Raw genomic sequence first — 20,000 nt, 5'->3', positions numbered from 1 at the left:
AACACTGGGCCCATATGGTGAAACCCCAGGCCCCATGTGGTAAAACCCCGGGCCCCATGTGGTGAAACCCTGGGCCCCATGTGGGTCTAGGCCCAGGCCCGGTTCTTACAGGCGATGATGTTCCCGTATCGGTTCTTCATGCGGTTCTCGTCCTTCTTGGCGGAGTCCCATGGAGCAGACTGTCCCTCAAAGAAGCTCTGTTGGAACACAGACAGTTTGTTCAGATCACTGCAGCCATGAAGGACATGAATAATGCACAGGGTGCGTTTGATTTGCTGCTCGGCGTCCGCCTCCATGGACAAAACACATGATTAAGTCCAATTACAGACGGAGGCTGTGAGGAAACAAAGACTCAGAGATTCAGACCAATCCAGGTTCTGGAAGAGGAAACAAACATTTAAAATTCTCCACCACACACACACACACACACACACACACACACACACACACACACACACACACACACACACACTCTCACACACACACACACACACACACACACACACACACACACACACACACACACACTCTCACACACACACACACACACACACACACACACACACACACTCTCACACACACACACACACACACACACACACACACACACACAGTGTGACAGTGAGGAACAAAGACAGGAGAAACGAAAACAGCAAAGAATGGAACTAATGAGTGCTGGCAGAACCTCTCCGTCTGTTTGCGGCCCACTGTGTGTGTGTGTGTGATGTGTGTGTGTGTGTGATGTGTGTGTGTGTGATGTGTGTGTGTGTGTGATGTGTGTGTGTGTGCATGCGTGTGTGTGCATGCCTGTGTGTGTGTGTGCATGCCTGTGTGATGTGTGTGTGTGATGTGTGTGTGTGTGCATGCGTGTGTGATGTGTGTGTGTGTGTGCATGCGTGTGTGTGCGCTCTTCAGGCGGTGGTTTCCATCCTGTTTCTGAAAGGTCAAAGGTCAGGCCTTGTACCAGCTACAGGAACATGTTGCAGCTGTTCGGCTCATTGGTTTTGGGTTTCTGGTTATAACCAGAACCTTGCAAGAACCCAGTCATTTTCTAAAGTGGACCTTGGTGTTAGCAGTGGTTCTGTGAGGTCCAGTCGTCTCTTTGGTGGTTCTGAGGCTCAACAGGATGATGCTTAAATGGGCCAGAACATCTTAGAGGGTTCTGAGCAACACTGGAGACTAAAGTTTCCATTTCCGTCAGTTTCTACAACCAAAGAAGGTTCTCCTCCTTTTGGACCGGTCTGGACCCAAAGGTAAGCTCTGGAGATGTTCTGGTTCTGAATCCTACCACATCATGCAGCACTTGAGTTTAACTCCAGCACCTTGGAACAATTTGTTGTGTGACCCAGCAGCAACATGAGATTGTGATTGACTAAAACTCTCCTGCCTCAGCCTGGTTGTTTCTAGCTTTGCGAGAAGGCAGAGGAAAGAGACTTTTCACAGATATCATACTGTCACAACATAATGACAGTTTAAAAATATGCAAAGAAAAATATTTATATAAAAGTGTAAGTAATAGTAATATCTAGTAATATCTAGTAATAGTAATAGTAATATCTAATAGTAATATCTAATAATAGTGTCAGTAATATAATATCTGCATAAATCATAAGATATGGCGACATGTAAAATCAGCAGCTTTCACAGACGGTGGGACTTCGTCCAATTTTTAACGTCACTTGGAAGGAAAGCTTAAAGAAAGGTAAGATCTGTGGACGTGATGCTAGCAAAGCTAGCTGTACAGAGACACATGTTACATCTGTGATGACTGACATGTCGCAGATATGGGACAACGCTGTGACCAAAGTGCGATATAGTGATGACATTCAGGAACGATCCGATTCTTCTGGACGGATCTTGACCAAGTCCTATAGGACTGAAGCCTCACTGAGAGCCGTTCTTTGTTCTTGTAATGCTCTGCGTACACTGCAGTAGCTATTTTATTTCATTAAAATATCTTTATATTTAATTGGTGAATAAATAAAACAAGAACATAAGAACACAGAGCATGCTCATTGCTCTTTGTTTTCGTCACCTGTCATGGTGGCAGACGTTGCAGCAGGAGGGAGGATGAGAACAGTCACGGTGGACAGTGTTCATAGTTGAGCGTTGTTAATTGCTATGTTTAATGGTGCAGACAATTATTATTTCTGACATTGGCAATATGGGCAACCGCCCAGGGTGTTATTTCTTTAGGGATGGCAGGAGACCTCTGTGTATTGTGGCACAGAGATGAAAGCAAAACAGAATGAAGAAGAGTTTGAATTGATACTGGTTAAATATATTTCAGCTCTAAGTATTTCATATCCAGGTGTTTTTATGGGAAAGTGAATCTTTCAGATCAATTTGAGAAGCAGTTTTGATAGGTAAATTTAATGTTATTGTCATGTAGCATGGGGTGCTGGTTTTGATTTAGTCTTGGGTTCGGTGGTCCAGACTAAAACTCTGCTACGAGGCTCCTTGGTTCCATGTCCTCCTCTGCCAGTTGGATTTCTTTCAAAATAAATGTGTGGCAAAAAAAGTGAAGTTCATGTTATGTTAGGACAGGAGACAAGATGTTTCCATCCCTGAAATTATGATGCAAAGAATCACATATCTAAGTCTAAACTATGTTACAGAGTAAACTCAATAAAAACATGTTTAATCTGTGGCATATGATCATATGATCAGTTCACTTAATGATATTAGCGATTAGGTAATCCATTCAGCGAGTACTTTTACTTTTAATACTTAAGTATTTTTAAAAACCAGTACTTTTTTACTTAAGTAAAATGTTAATGTGGTACTTTGACTTTTACTTAAGTAAATTTTTTGAGTACTTTCTCCACCACTGCTCCTCTGTATATTCATATACCAAATATATGAAGATGTTGGTAAATTATTTCCTTAATTCATTAAATGCTAGTGAAAAGGATGCTAACAGTCTGTAGCTAAGCTAATTATGCTAAATGGTTAATATTCTCACACAGTCTACTCACCTCTCTTGGAGAAAACTGTGTTCCAAATTCAGTGGTGGGAAGTAACGAAGTACAAGTACTTCGTTACTGTACTTAAGTACAATTTTCGTGTATCTGTACTTTACTTAAGTAGATTTAATAATGGGTACTTTCTACTTTTACTCCACTACATTTTACAGTAAGTATCTGTACTTTCTACTTCACTACATTTCTACAAACTGTCTCGTTACTCGTTACATCCAAGTCTCGTTGCTCTTTTCTTCCATTAAAATGTGAAGTTCAGGGATTTAAGGTGGCGCCGTAAAATCCCAGCAATAACGTGACTTAGTGTCTGTTGTCACCCATCGGCTCCACCTTTACTCGCACGCGGAGCTCCAGACATGCGCAGTGGTTTCCTCTGAGCGTCAGTAATATAATATCTGCATAAATCATAAGATATGGCGACATGTAAAATCAGCAGCGCTTCGCTTTCACAGACGGTGGGACTTCGTCCAACTTTTAACGTCACTTGGAAGGAAGAAAGGTACCTTAAAGAAAGGTAAGCTCCGTGGACGTGATGCTAGCAAAGCTAGCTGTACTGACTGAAACACATGTTGCATCTGCGATGAAAAAAAGTTGTCACTCATGTGCTGAATTACTGTGTGGAGGTTTTGACTGAGGTGTTGCATATATGGGACAACGCTGTGACCAAAGTGCAATATTGTAATATGACATTCATGGACGATCCGATTCTTCTGGACGGATCTTGACCAAGTCCTATAGTGCTGAAGCCTCACTGAGAGCCGTTCTATGTTCTTGTAATGCTCTGCGTACACTGCAGTAGCTATTTTATTTCATTAAAATATCTTTATATTTAATTGGCGAATAAATAAAACAAGAACATAAGAACACAGAGCATGCTCATTGCTCTTTGTTTTCGTCACCTGTCATGGTGGCAGACGTTGCAGCAGGAGGGAGGATGAGAACAGTCACGGTGGACAGTGTTCATAGTTGAGCGTTGTTAATTGCTATGTTTAATGGTGCAGACAATTATTATTTCTGACATTGGCAATATGGGCAACCGCCCAGGGTGTTATTTCTTTAGGGATGGCAGGAGACCTCTGTGTATTGTGGCACATAGATGAAAGCAAAACAGAATGAAGAAGAGTTTGAATTGTCACTGGTTAAATTTATTTCAGGTCTAAGTATTTAATATCTAGTTGGGAAAGCGAATCTTTCAGATCAATTTGAGAAGCAGTTTTGATAGGTGCACTTAATGTTATTGTCATGTAGCATGGGGTGCTGGTTTTGATTTGGTCTTGGGTTCAGTGGTCCAGACTAAAACTCTGCTACGAGGCTCCTTGGTTCCATGTCCTCCTCTGCCAGTTGGATTTCTTTCAAAATAAATGTGTGGCAAAAAAAGTGAAGTTCATGTTATGTTAGGACAGGAGACAAGATGTTTCCATCCCTGAAATTATGATGCATAGAATCACATGTCTGAGTCTAAACTATGTTACAGAATAAACTCAATAAAAACATGTTTTATCTGTGGCTGTTCATTAAAATGGCACATTTCTGATATATTAAAATTAAATATAATCAGTTCACTTAATGATATTAGCGATTAGGTAATGCATTCAGCGAGTACTTTTACTTTTAATACTTAAGTATTTTTAAAAGCCAGTACTTTTTTACTTTTACTTAAGTAAAATGTTAATGTGGTACTTTGACTTTTACTTAAGTACATTTTTTGAGTACTTTCTCCACCACTGTCCAAATTGACACTTTTACCTTTTTCTCTCTGTCTCTATGTTTTTTGAAAACCTGACTTTATTACCTTTCTTAGCACAGTACCAGCCACAATCGTTCGTGTTTCCTGCTGTCTGCTGCTGAACAGCGTCACTCTGAAGCCTCCAAGCAGGGAGGAACATGCAGATCCAGGAGGGTTCAGGGCAAATATGGATGTGTGTTTTGGTCTGGGAGGGCCAACATTCATTTATTACTGCTATACACAATTTATAAAACATAATATGATTAATTTTGTAATTGACTGAGCACCAATTCTTTTAAAATTTCTATGAAAAAAACAAAACTATTTTGTGGGGGCCTGGTTGGTCAGGGGCCAACAGGCACCTGGCTGGACATGACTAGGAGGACCTGGGTGAGGAGGGGACTGGAATGGCGCCAGCGGTGGCGCTGCTGAAACTTCCTACTGAACCGAGTCCCTGAGCAGGAGGTTCTCCTGGTGGTGGAAACAGAACTAGAGTCATCTAGAAGCCTCCGTATTCCTCAGTCCTTCTGAGCATCCAGCCGGCTGGGAGCACAGCTGTCACCCTCACACACACAAAACCCAAAGTTTCTGTGAAAATAAGAATAAATCTAACACCCAGTCCAGTCATCTGGCTCCAGAGGTCAGCTGGATCCAGCCACCACTGGACACTGACAGAACCAGTTCAACTCCCAGTAGGATGTAACTGGGACCTCATGCAGACCAGTGATGGGATGGAAATGATCAGATTCACAAACTGTCCACCAGGGGGCATCAGTAGTGAAGTGATACTCTCTTCAAGCAGCTACTGGAGCATCTGACAGTCAGAGAAGGTCAACATGCAGAGAGGACGAGCATTAGCAGCACTGATGGAGGCACACGGGGTCAGGGGTCATGGGGAGGACGGGGTCTGCATGAGGGCGGGTGGAGGAGACAGATGTCCCAGTGAACAGGTGTTAGAACCAGTGTGTCAGTGAGGATGCCCAGTCCCTGTGAGATCTTTGGATGTTGGAGTGTTTCCAACACGGGTCAATTGGATGTTTGGGGGTTCCTCAACGACCCAATGGTTCCAGTGACAGCCGTCACTGGTTTTTCTTTCCTGGCAGTCATTAGACAGGAAATGGGGAGAGACACAAAGAGGAAAGCATGCAGCAACGTTCTCACAGTCAGGAACTCTAGAGCTATAGCCTCCACTTATGGGGTACCCATTACGCCCCTCAGCTACTGGAAGCCAGATGCTCTCTGCTGGCCGCCCTGTAAATCAACTCCTTCCAGTTCTGTCACTAGTCTGCATAAGAACCCAGTTCCATGCTGGTACAGAGGTCCTGACCAGTGGGTGTGGTGCTGGTTTCCCCCTATTAACACCCATGCTACCAGCGCTAACCCTAACCCCATGCCTTCCAGGAACATCCCCTGAATCAGACACAGAGATCCTGATGGGTGCAGACGTGTTTCAGGGTTGCCCTGGAGACTGGCGTGTAATGCAGATAAACAAACTGGGCCTAGGTGGAGCTAGCCTAGCAGAGTGCTAACAAAGGTGCTAGCTAAACCCGAATCTACGACAGAAACACAGAAAACCAGGAAGGCGTCTTACCTCATTGAGCTGTCCAATCAGATTAATTAGAAAAGCATGGAGGGACCAGGGAGACAAGAGTCATGAGTGGGGCGACCGGTGGCCCATCTCACCTCATCAACAAATCATCACTCACTTCACAAAATGGGTCTGAAAATCTGGGTGAAAAGGCGGATCCTGACATGTTTACGTTTTATTTCTGTGACTGAGACACCTGGCCGGTAACAAGACGTCTCCTCAGAGGGTCGGGATCCCCCCCCACCCCCATCAGAGGGTCGGGATCCCCCCCACCCACAGAGGGTCGGGATCCCCACCCCTCAGAGGGTCGGGATCCCACCCCCCTCAGAGGGTCGGACCCCCCCACCCCTCAGAGGGTCGGGATCCCCCCCCACCCCCCTCAGAGGGTCGGGACCTCCCCACCCCTCAGAGGGTCGTACCCCCCACCCCTCAGAGGGTCGGGACCCCCCCACCCCTCAGAGGGTGGGGACCCCCCCACCCCTCAGAGGGTCGAATCCCCCGCCAAGTGGGTCGGGACCACCCTGAGCTCGGTCCGATCCTGATGAAGACCTTCTGGTCCACCGTGGACGAAGACCTCAGTGTTCTTCATCAGGAGGCCACCAATACAGAGTTGCCTGGTCTGGTACCGGACCTGTGGTTCTGCTAGGGGATCGTCCGGGACCCTGTCTTGACCCCGGCTGCCCCGTCTGTTGGGTCCCTCGTTACCTGTACTGTGTGAACCCAGAAGGATCCAGAACCGGTCCTGTTCTCCACAGCCTGGATCATTGCTGCAGCCATGCTTCCTTTCCTGGTTCTGGTTCTAAAACCTGATTGGGTCCAGTTGTTGGTTCTGAAGATTGGAGCAGACTTGTTGCCTTTGAATTGGACCTGAGCTCAGTTTGTCTCATTAATGGATCCTGATTTGGATCAGAACCAGCTCACAGAACCTACCGGTGTGGAGAGACGTGAACTGGGAGCCATTCCGGCTAGAGACCGGGTCAGAACAGACCAGAACCAGACCAGAACCAGAGCAGAACCAGAGCAGAACCAGAACAGAACCAGAACAGAACCAGAACAGAACTCCTTGCTGCTTGATAACTTTCTGCAAATGGAGAGTGAAAACTCTGAGTGTGTATTCAGTATGTATAATGGATCAGCCCTGAGGGCAGCCCGCAAGCACACAGCTCACACACACACAGCTCACACACACACACACACACACACACACACACACACACACACACACACACACACACACACACACACACTTTAGCCATTCCCTGTTTGGGCCCATTAGCTGCAGGGAAGATCTATAATGTATGTCTGTGAGTGTGTGTGTTCAGGTAAGTAACATCCATTAGTAAGTTTCTCCTGTTAAAATGGACAAACACACACACACACACACACACACACGCACACACACACACACACACACACAGATTTCGAGAAGCTCCAACCTGCAGCTTTTAGAGAACATTATTGGAAGGATTTTCTGTGGTTTCCGTTTTTGCTGCAGTTCCTCCAGAACCTCCAGAACCTCCAGAACCTCCAGACTAATCATCACTGAAGACCTTCCTCTCAGCAGATGATCAGATCATTCAGGGAGGACTCTGATTGGTTCTGGGACTGGTTGACGGATTGATATCATTGATCGTTGATCGGATCAGCCAACCAGAGAGGTCTCGGTCTGGGACTGGCAGAAACTGGCTGCACCACACTCCACTGCTGAAGTACTTGGACAGAGAGGACCTAGTTTGTTCAGGACCAGAACCAGCACTGGACTTGTTGGACTCACACGGTGTGGCTGCAGCCAGGGAACCCAGCGGACTAAGAATGGGCCGGGTCAGAACTGAAGCTGGATCTAAAGGTCAGAGGGGGCTCAAAACCAGACCGGAGCAATGGATGCATGATGGCAGGGTGTGAAACTGGGCCGGTCCGTTAGACTCCCTGGGCGGTTCTGGTTCCCCTGCTGACGCCTCAGCCTCCTTTACGGAAACTTTTAGTTTTAGTTCTACCAGGAGTGACGGTAACCCTGGAGGACCGGCGCAGGTTTCGGTTCTGGCTCCGGTCTAGGAATCATTCCACCAGGGCCGAGCAGAGCCCCACCGGTTCTGATCCATTTGATATCAGCTGGGTCAGACAGTCGTGTTCTCACCTCGTACTCCTCCTTGAACCCATAGCCCTCGGCACACTTCATCTGGGTGATGTGCTGCAGCAGGTCGGCGACCCGGATGGCCGGGTGCAGCTGACCCGTCTGGTAGGGCAGCGCCTCCCGCTCCGCCTCCCGCTGCTTGTAGTGGGACTGGACCAGGCTGCTGGTTTCACTGGTCATGGTGTGGCTGCTGTCGTCTGCAGAGGAACAGAAGACGGGCCCATCAGACAGCAGGTCAGTGTGGACATGTGATGGACTGGACCAGGCTGACCCAGATAGAACCAGAATCTGTTCGTTTCTAATGATCCAGCAGAACCAGATCCGGTTCGGTCTGAAGATGATCTGAGACACAAAATCTGATGCTGAAGCTTTGTTCTGGACAGACTCTGACTGGGTGAACACTGATGAAGGCCGTTCCCCACAGAACCAGGAGAACCCTCTAGAGGTCCATCCGCTCCTGAGAAGACATCTCTACCGACTGGACTTTCCTTCAGGAGACACAAACCACATGTCCTCTCCACAGGAAGACCTCAGAGCTTCACTTCCAGGACCAACAGCCCGTCCTGCTGGACCTGGAGGACCTTCGGGTTTCAATCCAGAGTGGATCACCCCGAGCATCGCCTCTCTGTACCTCCTGATCACTTCACGGCTTGGATCCAGACCATCAAACCCCCCAGGTGGTCCAGAAGCTGGTTCATCTACACCGACCTCTTCTGAGTTTCCCAGATAGTCAGAATCTGACCCCAGCTCCTGCCTACAGAGAGAGCCCTTCCCTAACCCCTAATCCATAATCCCTAACCCCTAATCCCTAACCCCTAATCCATAACCCCTAACTCCTAATCCCTAATCCCTAATCCATAACCCCTAATCCCTAATCCCAAGCCCCGTAGCTCCTGTTCAAACGATGCTCCTCCTGGACCACAGAGTTCCTCCAACAACCTTGTCAATAACCAAGAAGCTTCAAACTATTCTCCTTCGTGGTTGTGACTGAAGCCCTGAGTTTTTGAAATTGTTTTATTCCCAAACCGTTTTAGGCTGTTTTCCCACACCTGGGTCAGGTCGACTCGGTTCTATTGGAACCAGAACTTCATCATCTGCTCCATCTCCAGCTGCTGCGGTTCTCTTTCCCCCTGCTCTGTCAGGCTCCTTGGTTCTGTGAGGAAACCTTCCACATGTAAATTGGTCCGAATAGAGAGTCAAATGTGGTCTAGTCAAAGTCTGGAGAGAATGAGTCAAGCTTCATTTAGAGAAACCAGTCTGCACTGAGTCTGTCCAGAACCAAGTTCTGGTCCACATCCACTCCTACAAGACTGTCACCATGACAACACAGATGAATGACATCACATTACATGTCTGGACAGAGGATGATGATGGACTCTTTCCACACTGCGGCCAAAGATCCCAGCTTTAGTCCCAGTAAGGGTACTGGTCTACATCCAGTCCAGATCCAGCACGGTCCGGTACAAAGAGTAAAACTGGACCAGTCCAGAACAGCCTGGTTCTGCCTGTGTGGACGGGTCCAGAACAGTTTGGGTTCTTGGAGTGGCAGTGTGAACAGAGCAGAGTTCAGAGTCCTGGAAAAGAACAAACCTTGGTCGTGAAGTGGACATCGGACCCGTCCAGAACTCTGGCAGGGACGTTTCAGCAAAGACACGGCGGACACACCTTCCACTACGCTCTCTAGCTGTTCTTATTGGCTAGCCTGGGGGCTACCTGACCAATCAGAAACTCTCTACCTGAACAGTCCAACCAGTCAAGGTGAGGAAGATGGACCAGGTGATGGCGGTGGTGGCTGGTGATTGGATGGATGAAACAACCAATCAGAAGACATCAAATGAGCTGATTGGTTAAATACAGAATGATGGGAGGGGCTTGGGTTGTGACATCATGACAGAGGGTACAAATGAAACTCTGCCATACTAATGATGACATCACAGCAGGTAATGGGTGTGGCTCCATGCAAAGTGGTGACACCCCCAAACACGAGCCCCCCCCTACTCAGCCCCAAGTTTAACCACTTACCATTAATGGGCACTTTACACAGAGACGGAAAGAAGAGAAGAAGAGAGGAGACACGAGATGAGCAACAACTTTAGCTTTTAGCTAGCTGCTAACACAGCTAGTACCAAACACTGTAGGAGCTCTGCTGAACTCCGGACCCTTCTACCAGAGGATAGCTAACCCTGACCTAGCTAACCTTGCTGACCTGTCTAACCTAGCCAATCTAGCTGATTTTGCTAAGCTAAGTAACATGACCAACCTAGCTAACCTGGCTAATATCCTGAACCACCCAGTTTGTCCTCGGATTCCTGATCCTCTAACTAGCTAAGCAGAGTTTCTATTGCCTGCCTGTCCACTGACGTATCCTACATTTTAAGGCATATTGGGGCTATTTTAGGTCAGGGAGGAGTCTGTTAGGCCAAAGGCACCATATATTGTTTTCAACAGGAAATAGGAAACATTAATTGCTACTAAGAAATGTCTTTGAACGTTGTCCATCAGAGGATTCTTATTGTCTGGATGAAACTGATCACAGGACTTCCCGGATGCTGGAGGACACCTTCACACTGGACAAAGACCCTTATGGGGCACTAGAATCATCCAAAACGCTCGGTGGTTTCTGGAGCGTCTGCAATGCAGGAGGTTCCTCAGCTAGTGTACTGGAGCATGAAAGGCCGTGGAAGATGGCATGCTGAAAGCTTCAGTTTGGGGTCCTGGGTGGTGATCGGGGTGCGATGGTAACCCCAACGTCTCCATGAAGGGGCTCAACTAATGACTCAACAGGCTGGGAGGACTCTGGATGTCCTGCAGGTGTTTGGCATGTTCAGCTGGGGCCCATGGGAGCCCCATCTGATTAAACACTGTGCGGTCATGGTGGGCAGTTAAAGGCATGGTTTCTGTTCAAACTATGGCTCTGTGCCCTGGACCGAAGCTATGAACCCATAGGTCCAACTACTGACAGGCTGCTGTGGAGGTTCTTTAAATCAGACAATCAAACAGAAACACTGATCGAAACTCAAACCGACTGTTGACATGTGCTAGAAAATATCACAGGTTAGTGAGCGCTCCATTATTATTATTATTCTGAGTTCATTCAGATTTTACGCTGAATATGAGGAAGTAAAAAAGCTCCTGTGTTATTCCCACTCCCAAAGTCCACCAGAGCGTGTTGTGTCCATGCAAAGGTTGAAGGTCACAGACAGACGTGACGTCAACACGACACGCAGGAATGTTGTGGATGTGGGGATGGAGTGAAGCCCACCATCATTTTAGAACAAGAAAACGGTGAAAACCAAGGAACCAGAAAAAATGATTCTAAATTTCAAATAAAACAAGACGAAACAAACTGAGTCTTTTCAACCAAAGAAAAACATGAAGGAACTTAATTCAAGTTCAAAAGTAAAAGCAAAAGTGTTGGCGATAAAGCAGTAAAGATGGCAGAACTGGCCACTAAAATCAAATAAAGAGAATAAAAACAAAACAAAAGCAGCTGAACAAGCAAGCAGGAATGGATGGAAGCCAGAGAATCCCTGTCTCTCTTTCTGTCCGTCCTCTCCCTTCACCTGCCGGTCCACTTCCTGTCTGTCTGTCTGCCTGTCTTCTTCTGGTCTGTCTACCAGTAAACCTGAACGTTAACCTCCTGCAGAGAAAACAAGGAAGAGAGTCTCACCCAAGATGGCTGTTGGTACGAATGGGTCTGCCATCAGGACACAAGAGCAGCAGACAGACAGAGAGAAAGACAGGACAAAGAGACGAGTCAGTGGACCACAGCGCGACTGAGCGTTGTGGGTCTGGCTGGCGGCCGAAATACCGAGGAATTTCAGTAAATTCAGCTGGAAGTTCATAATTTACACCGAATGATTCATAAATCTGGACCTAAAGACGACTCAGTGCTGCCGCTGTCAGTGTGATGCGTTCACTGTCAGTGTGATGCGTTCACTGACCATATGTCTTGCTGTGAAGGTTACCTGGGTAGTAGTTGGGGACGGAGGTGCTGATGGTGTTTGTCTTCAGGGTGAAAGAAGATGGAGACGACATGGCTGCAGAGAGAGAGCAGAATTTATCAAAGCCATGACCCCGCCCACATAAGGGCCCCGCCCACATAATGGATCCGCCCACATAATAACCACGCCCATATATTGACTCCGCCCACATAAGGGCCCCGCCCACATAATGGCCCCGCCCACATAATGACCCCGCCCACATAAGGGCCCCGCCCATATTACGGCACTGCCCACATAATGGCCCCGCCCACACAATGACCCCGCCCATAGAGGGCCCCGCCCACATATTGACTCCATCTTGTGTCCCCATCTGTCCACCAATTGGATAGAGTGTGTGTGTGTGCGCGCGTGTGTGTGTGTGGGGGGGGGGGCTGTGTGTGTGTGTGCGTGGACTCACTGTGGCCGTTCAGAGTGTGTGTTTCCACCATGGCTGTGTGTTGGGAGCTGTTCACCATCAGAGTCATTTCCTGTCTGGAGCTCAGTGTTTCCTTCCTCTTCTTGGCCAACTTCCTGCAGACAAAGGCGATGGGGCTGACCTGAGTCTCTGTTGGGACCCAGATGGACCCAGATGGACCCAGATGGACCATCGCCTGAGGATCCATCAGACCAGCCAAATCCAACAGAACCCTGGGAACCACTAACTCGTTACTCCTCCACCAGAGGGAGCCGTTTGGACTCGATGTTCATTAAATGTGAATAAAGAGAAACTAAAATCAGCCTAGAACAGATTGCAGCTTCATCAGAACCAGTAGAACCAGCTAGATCCAGATTGAATCCAATCAGAATCAGAACAAAGTCAAGCAGAACTTAATGGTTCTAATGTGATTCTGATCTGGTTCGGTCCAGTTGAATCAGCCGCTTGGATCTTAAAGTGGTTTTGTGGGTGTGTTAATGTGGAATGTTCTGGATAAGAGACCGGTAGGGCCCAGCCTGCGGTTCTGCTCCGTGTGTCTCTCATTAACAATCGGGCTTCATGGATTCCTTTTAGCAGAACCAAACCCAGACGGGTTCCAGGTTCTGTGAAATGTTCTGGAGAGCAACAAGGTTCTCCTGTTGGTGGACCTCTCCAGGTTCTGGTGGTTCTGATGGACCTGTAGAGGTGGCCACCCTTTAACGATCTCCGGATGCTGCAGAGGAAAACGTGTTTTCTGATCTGCCTCCTCTCTGCTAGTTTCTCTCTTTCTATTCTGAGGAAAGAAAATCCATTTGTCCGATTGCTCACAGAGTTTAACCCGACCTGAGAGCAGATATAGAAATAGCAGAGCGGGCTTTTAAAGGCGCAGCGCCGCGTGCGCGCCGGGTCAGCATGGAGGACGCTGAAAGAGCCCCCAGGCGAGGCGCTGCCCTCCACCCCCTCATGTCTCACTTGCTCTTCTTCTCTGATTCAGAGCCCAACACACAAACAGCAACTCTTTCTTTGCTGCTCCAGCCAGAGCATCGGCCTGCAGAGACAATCCACGCTAAAAATCTGATAAAAGACCAACGCAATGAGGCGCAGAGAGGCAGAGATCAGGCTAAACCCAGGAGGCGGGACCAGGAGGTGGGACCAGGAGGTGGGACCAGGAGGCGGGACCAGGAGGTTACCCCCCTGTAATTGGAGCACACCCTCCGGTCCCCCTTTTTAAACAGGGGGACCACTACCCCAGTCTGCCAATCCAGGGGAACTGCCCCTGATGTCCATGCGATATTGCAGAGTCGCGTGAGTCAACACAACCCTGCAACATCCAGAGCCTTAAGGAACTCCAGGCGGATCCCATCCACCCCCGGGGCCCTGCCACCCCGGGGCCCTGCCACCCTAGGAGCCTCATCCACCCCCGGGGCCCTGCCACCCCGGGGCCCTGCCACCCTAGGAGCCTCATCCACCCCCGGGGCCCTGCCACCCCGGGGCCCTGCCACCCTAGGAGCCTCATCCACCCCCGGGGCCCTGCCACCCCGGGGCCCTGCCACCCTAGGAGCCTCATCCACCCCCGGGGCCCTGCCACCCCGGGGCCCTGCCACCCTAGGAGCCTCATCCACCCCCGGGGCCCTGCCACCCCGGGGCCCTGCCACCCTAGGAGCCTCATCCACCCCCAGGGCCCTGCCACCCTAGGGGCCCTGCCGCCGAGGAGCTTTTTGACCACCTCGGCGACCTCGTCCCCAGAGGTTGGAGAGCCCAACCCAGAGTCCCCATGCTCAGCTTCCTCAACAGAAGGCATGTTGGTGGGATTGAGGAGGTCTTTGAAGTATTCCGCCCACCGGCCCACAACGTCCCGAGTTGAGGTCAGCAGCACACCATCCCCACTGTAAACAGTGTTGGTGCTGCACTGCTTCCCCCTCCTGAGCCGCCGGATGGTGGACCAGAATCGCCTCGAAGCCGTACGGAAGTCTGTCTCCATGGCCTCCAAACTCCTCCCACACCCGAGTTTTTGCCTCAGCGACAACCCGAGCCGCATGCCGTTTAGCCCGCCGGTACCCATCAGCTGCTTCTGGAGTCCCACAGGCCAAAAAGGCCCGATAGGACTCCTTCTTCAGCTTGACAGCATCCCTCACCAAATTGTCCACCAACGGGTTCGAGGGTTGCCGCCGCGACAGGCACCAACAACCTTGCGGCCGCAGCTCCGATAGGCCACCTCGGCAATGGAGGTACGGAACATGGTCCACTCAGACTCAATGTCCCCCACTGGGACGTGGACCCTGCCGTAACATATCATACTCTACTAAAAAATATATGTAACTCATGTTTTACAGTGACTGATTTATCAGTTTATTGTCGTTGCAAAAATATACAAAAATAAAAGGAAATTAAAGATTTTCTTCATATTTTTAAACATTAAATTATGGAATTATGTAAATATGTTCTTTAATTAAACACTGTAAAAGTGTCTGTCCATCGATGTCAATATAAAATGATCAGAATCTATCAAATCAAACATTGAGCTCTTTATTCAGAAAACTATTAATAATCACATCAAAAGTTAGAAACTGTCTTTTCTCTGATTGCCAAATATATTAATGTGTGAGAAAATGTGTCAATAACAGGAATTAACTTAAATACTTTGTAGAACTTTGTGAAGTTCGGTCCATTTACCTGCATTAGCTACTGGCACATATTCAATATGGCCGACGCTCCGACGTATCGCAGCAACGGGCCGGCCCGCTCCATGACCTTTGACCCGCTCCATGAGGCGTCTACGTATTTAGGTCTAAGTTTCTGCAGAGCTGAACCCTCTGACCAATCAGACCCCTGACCTCTGACCCCACAGAGAATAGCAGGCTGAACTCCAGGAAGCTGCAGCTGAAAAGCTTTGAAATGTTCTTCAGAAAAGACAGTCGATGTGTGTGTGTGTTCAGGTGTGTGTGTGTGTTCAGGTGTGTGTGTGTCATGACATCGATGTGTGTGTGTGTTCAGGTGTGTGTGTGTCATGACATCGATGTGTGTGTGTGTTCAGGTGTGTGTGTGTCATGACATCATCAGCAAGGTGTCAGAGATGATTGATTTCACAACACTCAACATGGACACACCGCATGTCAAGGCTAATCTATGCTAATCTAATGAGAGGCAACACAAAGCTGTTAGCTGCAAGGAAGGAGACACTCTGTGTGTGTTACTGTGTGTTACAGTGTGTTACTGTGTGTGTGTGTGTTATTGTGTGTGTGTTACTGTGTGTGTGTTACTGTGTGTTACTGTGTGTTATTGTGTGTGTGTGTGTGTGTGTGTGTGTGTGTGTTGTGTGTGTGTGTGTGTGTGTTACTGTGTGTGTTACTGTGTGTGTTACTGTGTGTTACTGTGTGTGTTACAGTGTGTTACTGTGTGTGTGTGTGTTATTGTGTGTGTGTTACTGTGTGTTACTGTGTGTTATTGTGTGTTATTGTGTGTGTGTGTGTGTGTTATTGTGTGTGTGTTACTGTGTGTTACTGTGTGTTATTGTGTGTTATTGTGTGTGTGTTATTGTGTGTGTGTTATTGTGTGTGTGTTACTGTGTGTTACTGTGTGTTATTGTGTGTTATTGTGTGTGTGTGCAGTGTTGCAGGGTTAATAGCATTAGCTGCTTGTAATGAACCCGTCTGATCACATGATCGTTTCTCTCACGCCCCCATCGCAGCGTCGTGATGTGAAACGTTGTTAGTGTCTAGTCAAAGGAAGATGACACCAGTGGTAACAGATCTGTTTAAACTGGTTCTTGAGAAATGGAAGACTGGTGGTTCTGATCCGGTTCTGATCCATCAGGACACTGGTCCTCTGATGGAGCCAAAGTTTGTTTCAGAACCAGATTTCTCACCAGAACCTCCAGGCTGTCCAGGATCAGCCTGAACCCTCTCAGTTACCAAGCGGTAACTGCTCGCCATGGAAACGACCCCTGACCCCAGTTCTGTCCAGTCGCTGCAGACTTCCCAGCAAATATCAGGTTTAAAGATGGAGTTTGATTATTGATCAATGAAAATTATATAATGAAAATTATAGTTTCTATGAAACACATCAGCTCTCTGGCAGGAAACACTCAGGTGTTGTTAGGGTCAAAGGTCAAACAGGTTACTTACAGGTAGTAAGTGTAGGAGTGATAATTTCTTCGTCTGAATGGTGGGGGCGAAGCAGAGGGATGAAATGGAGGGAAAGAAAAAGAAAAACAGAAAAAGGAAAAACAAGATTAATGTCTGGAAGAAAAAGCAACAGAACAGATGAGTTCAAGTATCAGAGGATTGATTGGCTGGTGGCGGCGATGCTGATTGGCTGGTGATGGTGGTGGGGGCGGGGTTAGGTTTCATGTGTGAGATGGAAACAGAGTCTGAAAGCAGAACAGAAAACCAGCAGCAGATGTAATCATCTGGAGCCAGAGGAGTTCCTCTGGGCTCTGTCCTCTGCCACAACCAGTCCTCCCAACACCTGAAACCCTTCCTCCACTGGACATCCCAGAAAATCTTTCAGAAGATAGTTTGTGTTTTCAAATTGTTCCCTGATTCGCTGTTGGGTCCCAGTCAGTCCAGATGCTGACTGGGCCCCTCCTCTTCCTCAGGCTACCTCTGGTTTATGCTGCCATAACATGAATCAGCCCATAGCATGATGCTTCCTCCTTACCCTAATCTGCAAACAGCAGAGCAGTTTTTATATTAGCGGTACAGCTAGCTTTGAAAACATTTAGCGTACTTAGCTTTGCCTAAATTAATTTTCCAGATAAATTCCAAAGCACTAATTTACTTGCCTAAACTTTATTCAAAGTTCAACATTATTCAATGTTGAACTTTGAATAAAGTTCAACATTTATGTTGAAGTTTTAGTTATCAACTGTTTACAATTCTTTGAGTGGAGGAACCCGGTCTGGGATTGGGACCAGAGGGGGCCCAGTCCGGGACCGAGACATCCTGGGTGATTCCACTCAAATGAAAACGCTCCTTCATTATTTCCCATTCTTCTGTTTGACTGTTAGCAACAACTCTGACTGTTAGCCATGTCTCTGTTAGCCATGTCTCTGTTAGCCATGTCTCTGTTAGCCATGTCCCATGTCTCTGTTAGCCATGTCTCTGTTAGCCATGTCTCTGTTAGCCATGTCTCTGTTAGCCATGTCTCTGTTAGCCATGTCTCTGTTAGCCATGTCTCTGTTAGCCATGTCTCTGTTAGCCATGTTTCTGTTAGCCATGTCTCTGTTAGCCATGTCTCTGTTAGCCATGTCTCTGTTAGCCATGTCTCTGTTAGCCATGTCTCTGTTAGCCATGTCTCTGTTAGCCATGTCTCTGTTAGCCATGTCTCTGTTAGCCATGTCTCTGTTAGCCATGTCTCTGTTAGCGATGTCTCTGTTAGCCATGTCTCTGTTAGCGATGTCTCTGTTAGCCATGTCTCTGTTAGCGATGTCTCTGTTAGCCATGTCTCTGTTAGCCATGTCTCTGTTAGCGATGTCTCTGTTAGCCATGTCTCTGTTAGCCATGTCTCTGTTAGCCATGTCTCTGTTAGCCATGTCTCTGTTAGCCATGTCTCTGTTAGCCATGTCTCTGTTAGCCATGTCTCTGTTAGCCATGTCTCTGTTAGCCATGTTTCTGTTAGCCATGTCTCTGTTAGCCATGTCTCTGTTAGCCATGTCTCTGTTAGCCATGTCTCTGTTGGCCATGTCTCTGACATGTCATCATCCGGTTTATGAAGCTGTTTGTGTTTCTTAACACTTCATTTCTCCAAACATCCCAAATGGACAGGTTTCAAGAGTAAACATCAGATCTGTGCCTCAGACTCTTCCTTTCATCATTTTCTCCACTCATCTGTTTGCTTGTTGCTGATTTTTTTAAACCGGCGCTCTCAGATAAATCTGCAGCTGTGTGAAGGAGACGAAAGGCCATTTCCAAAAGCTCGCTATCGACATGACAGGGTCCGCTAACGAGGGCTGGATGTTTTTCATGTCAGGAGCGTCTCCTTGCCCTGCAGCACGCAGCCTCCTGCTGTAATGAGTCTAACCTCCGTTTGGTCACAGAGTGGAAATCAAACGCACCCTGTCAACATTAAAAACCTCATTAGAGACCGAACAGGCGCCTCTCTGCAGCATCAGGAACACAGATCAGAGCTCGATCGACCCGACTCACATTGTACCCACACGCACACACACACACACACACACACACACACACACACACACACACACACGCACACACACACACACACACACACACACACACACACACACACACACACACACAATGTGTGTGTTTCTAGCCTGCAGCCATTCAGCTTGAGGCGACCAAGAAAAAAGAATAAAATGTTCTTTCATCTAAATTTCTCTCTCATCTCCAACGTTCTCCAAAACCTGACGCTTTTCTGTGTGTGTGTGTGTGTGTGTGTGTGTGTGTGTGTGTGTGTGTGTGTGTGTGTGTGTGTGTGTGTGTGTGTGTCTCGGCAGGGCTGTGTGTTTGATGTTGGAGACTAAAGTCAGTCCAGATACAATTTAATGGTGATTAGTGCAATCTGCTCCATTATTCCTCCTCTTCCTCACAGTCACCGAATCAGGAGTTCTGTCAGTAGGGGGGACAGTAGCCCCCCACTGTCAATGGGGTTCTGTCAGTAGGGGAGTACTGTCAGTGGGGGGGGGTTCTCTAAGTTTGGGGTACCGTCAGTGAAGTGTACCTTCAGTGGGGGGGTTCTTTCATCGGAGGGGGTTCTGTCAGTGGGGGGGTGTTCCCACGGACAGGGGGGGTCTGTCAGCGGGGGGACAGTAGCAGTGAGACGGCTGTGTCTGCTGTGGATTTCCATGTGAGACCAGTGACCTGTTAGCATTGTAGCGCTGTAGCCAAACGAAGCAGCTTCCTGGTTTCTGACTGACCGGTAGACCGGTGGTCCCCACACATCTACAGACCTGCTTGTTTCCCCACAGCAGATTCAAACTGGTGCTTTGTGATTATTCAGTCGCTGATGACACAAGACTAGAAATCATGTTGAAGACGTTCTCTGTGAGTTGGGTTCTGACCTTTTCTTCATCAGGAGGATGACTCCTAGGAAGATGATGATGAAGAGGAGGATGCCAGCGATGGACCCAGCAATCTTCACCGTGTGGTCCGTCTGTTTCTCCTGCTCCGGTTCTGGTTTCCTGGTTGCAGTTCCTGAAAACAGTGACTAGCA

The 20,000-nt window shown here is 48.0% G+C and overlaps 1 protein-coding gene across 9 annotated transcripts in view; it reads right to left on the bottom strand.

The window, feature by feature from the left end:
* LOC103460173 (receptor-type tyrosine-protein phosphatase mu-like) overlaps positions 1 to 20,000 on the bottom strand; it is an 86,694-nt gene that overhangs the window by 12,687 nt on the left and 54,007 nt on the right. For 2 of the 9 annotated variants that reach the window (XM_081601165.1, XM_081601170.1), the window contains 8 exons: positions 19,849 to 19,981; positions 16,949 to 16,981; positions 12,828 to 12,940; positions 12,395 to 12,466; positions 12,097 to 12,123; positions 10,449 to 10,460; positions 8,430 to 8,623; positions 110 to 197 (listed from right to left, as the gene is read on the bottom strand). In XM_081601165.1, coding sequence (XP_081457291.1) covers positions 110 to 197; positions 8,430 to 8,623; positions 10,449 to 10,460; positions 12,097 to 12,123; positions 12,395 to 12,466; positions 12,828 to 12,940; positions 16,949 to 16,981; positions 19,849 to 19,981 — 672 coding nt within the window. Of the gene's footprint in view, positions 1 to 109; positions 198 to 8,429; positions 8,624 to 10,448; positions 10,461 to 12,096; positions 12,124 to 12,394; positions 12,467 to 12,827; positions 12,941 to 15,497; positions 15,519 to 16,948; positions 16,982 to 19,848; positions 19,982 to 20,000 lie in introns of those variants that run through there. The other 7 variants (XM_081601169.1, XM_081601172.1, XM_081601166.1 and 4 more) reach the window with 6 other exon arrangements.

This window comes from Poecilia reticulata, chromosome 20 (genome assembly GCF_904066995.2).
Source record: "Poecilia reticulata chromosome 20, P_reticulata-male-v2, whole genome shotgun sequence".
NCBI classification, from domain to species: Eukaryota; Metazoa; Chordata; class Actinopteri; order Cyprinodontiformes; family Poeciliidae; genus Poecilia; species Poecilia reticulata.
Note: the sequence above shows the minus strand (reverse complement) of the source record. Positions and strands in the feature narration are given on the sequence as shown.